The sequence below is a fragment of the Chrysochloris asiatica genome, unplaced genomic scaffold (assembly GCF_000296735.1).
Source record: "Chrysochloris asiatica unplaced genomic scaffold, ChrAsi1.0 scaffold00027, whole genome shotgun sequence".
Taxonomy (NCBI): domain Eukaryota; kingdom Metazoa; phylum Chordata; class Mammalia; order Afrosoricida; family Chrysochloridae; genus Chrysochloris; species Chrysochloris asiatica.
Genome location: NW_006408545.1, coordinates 17,035,777 through 17,038,881, shown reverse-complemented (window position 1 = coordinate 17,038,881; position 3,105 = coordinate 17,035,777). Strand labels below are relative to the sequence as shown.

At 38.8% G+C, this 3,105-nt stretch overlaps 1 protein-coding gene across 1 annotated transcript in view; it reads right to left on the bottom strand.

The window, feature by feature from the left end:
• The window catches only part of SLC22A16 (solute carrier family 22 (organic cation/carnitine transporter), member 16), a 61,260-nt gene that overhangs the window by 45,708 nt on the left and 12,447 nt on the right, over positions 1-3,105 (bottom strand). Inside the window, exon 3 of the mRNA XM_006839987.1 lies at positions 1,936-2,053. Within this exon, the coding sequence (XP_006840050.1) occupies positions 1,936-2,053 (118 nt within the window). The remainder of the gene's footprint in view (positions 1-1,935; positions 2,054-3,105) is intronic.

Here is a 3,105-nt window from a genome sequence, read left to right as displayed (position 1 = left end):
ATTTTGGGTAACCAATGTCCAAGTTGCCCATCCTTGTCTACTCTCTGTATGGAGGGGGTGGGGGACCTCCACTTCTTATCTAGTCTCCAAACATTCTGACCTTTGATTCTTTCTCAACTCAGAGCCTGCTCACCTGCTGCTCCCTCTAGCTGGGATATTCTCTTACCCATAACTTTGAACTAAAATGCCCCCAACCCATGAGACCCCGTGAGGATATCCCACACACTATCACACTCTCATTATTACAATTGCATTTCTTTTTGAGAATGGCTGATGTCTTCTTGCCTTCCCACTAGATGGCAGGATTATTGAACAGAATCTGGGTTTGTTTTACTTAGCATTGCACTCTGTAGGCAAATCAATAATGTATTGAACAAATGAATCTGTCTGCATCTTTCATACTCAGAATTCTACCACAAATACATTTCCCATGAAAATCAAAGGCAAGAACCACAGAAAATGAAGCCTACATTCCAGATATGTATTCTAGAGGTGCCTAATTTTCTTGGCACTGGAAACCAACACATGACATTTTTTAAGGCTGAAGCAGATATTTTTAGAATTATCCTCTAAGATGTGCAGAAAAAGGCCTTCAAACTCTCTCAGTGCTTATGGCTGTGAACCATCTGATACACCCGAAGATCTCTCTTGCCAAATCTCATTCTGTAGTTACAGACCCTTTTTCTCTTATTCTGTTTTCACATATCTATCTATATATTTTTTACTTTGTCCAAAGATCAACACCTTTAATTCCTCTAGATCCTTTTTTTTTTTTTTTAACTGTAGGAAGGACATGTAGCTTCCTACAAATGCTTTCCACCCATAAATAAAGACTTCCAAACTGAACACACCAAATCTTGCTGAGGAGGCTCTCATAACTTCTTAGATTTAAATCCTAATCTTCTCACTTGACCTTCAGATCACCCACCCTGTATGTTGGTGTTAAGTGCCGTGGAGTCGGTTTTAACTCATAACAACCTGTAGGGTTTGAACTGCTGGCCTTGAGATTCAAACCGACATTGTGGTCCAGTGCTTATCCTACAGCACCACACCTGGTTAGAGGGGCTCACATGCATTTCCTCCTTTGTATTCAGCGTGATCACAAGATGAAAACTTCACTCAATTATCACTGATTAGCAGCCTCCAAACAGAATCACTGCTGTTGTTGTTTGGTAGCTTGAAGACCTGTCTGGAAGTCTTGCCAAGTATGCAGACAGCTTTCTTGCTCACTGGTCCATTTTCAGTAATAGTTACCACGGTGAGCAGAGTCTACTCTATACCAGGTGCTGTGCTGTGCATGTTTACATTCAATCGCACTGAATCCTGATAACAAGCCCATGAAGGACGTTTTATTGTCAACAGTTCACATATGAGAAATTAAGACACAAAGAGCATTTGCCTGAGGTCATAGCTAACATGTCAATCTATAACAAAGCTGGTATTCAAACTCAGGCTCTCTTCCTCCTCATAAAGGTCTAATGTCCTCTTATTTTCATTCTTACTAGCATTGCACAAATGACTTCAGCAATACACCTTAACCACTTTTTTGGCTCATGTATCTGGGGTCTGACTAAATCAATATAATTGCTCAGAAAGAAAATAATGCCTTGTGGCACTGTGGGTTAATGCACTAGACTGCAAGGTCGGTTTGAACTGCAAGGTCAGCAGCTCAAACTCACAAGTTGCTCTTCAGAAACCCTATACAGGGTTGCTATGAGTCAGAATTGACTCAACGGCACTTAACAACAACAACAATTATGGGAAATAAGCCAGGTGCCAGTCAAACAAAACATAACTGCAAAGTTGACTTCTGCAGTGAAGTGAACCAGGGTTAGCACTTGTTCTCTCTCACTAGATTTTAAATGAGCAAACCAAAGAGAGCTATGGCTTAAGATGGAAATGCTGCTGAATTAGAAGTAAAAAAATACAACTCACCATGGCAAGGAGAAAGCGTGCAGCCATGAAGCTGTAATAATCAAAGGTGAATGCCACTGCTATGCCAAACAAAAATTTGCCAATGCTTGTGGACCACAGGATAAGTCGTCTTCCTATCCTAAAAAATAATAATCATACAATGGAAGAAGGCAGGTAGATCTGAAACAGTTAAAACATTCACTCCAATTCCTGTATAACCTTATTAATATAACTAGTAATATTTTCAAAGAAAGACTATATCCAAACAAGGTCATGTTCACAGATAAACTTCCAGTAGTGATGAGTCTGTTGGTAGCAAACAGGCTCAGTTTCTACTTGTCTGAAGTACTTCTGAATGGTGAGCTACTGAAAATCTTCTGACTAATAGTTGAACGTTGTCTGATATAATGCCAGAAGATAAGCCCCTCAGATTGGAAGGCATTCAAGATACGACGGGATGAGCTGACACTGCAAAGGAGAGTTGACCTGATGACGTGGATGGAGCAAAGTTTTCAAGACCTTCATTTGCTTACATAGCACAGTTCAAAATGGAAGGAAACAACTGAAAACATCCAGTAACAATTGGAATGTAGAATATATGAATCTAGGAAAATTGGAAACTGTCAAAAATAAAATGAAATGCATAAAAGATCCACACCCTAGGTAATGGTGAGCCGAAATGGACTGGTATTGGCATTTTGAATTGAACAATCATATAGTTTACTATGCCAGGAAGGACAAACTGAAGAAAAATGGTTCAGCATTCATCTTCAAAAAGAACATTTCAAGATCATCTTGAAGTACAAGCCTATCTGTGATAGGATAGTATTCATTCACCAACAAGGAAAACTAGTTAATACCACTATTGTTCAAATTTATGAACCAATCACTAACGCTAATAATGATGAAAGGAAGATTCTACAAACTATTTCAGTCTAAAATTGATCACAATTATAATCAAGATGCATGGATAATTACTGGCAATTGGAATGCAAAAGCTGGAAACAAACAGGAAGGATCTGTAGCTGGAAAATATGGCCTTGGTGATAGAAATGATGCTGGAGATTGCATGATAGAATTTTTCAAGACCAATGGTTTCTACATTGCAAATACCTTCTTTCAACAACATATATAGAGACTATACATATGGACCTTACCAGATGGAATACACAGGAGTAAAATTAACTGTAT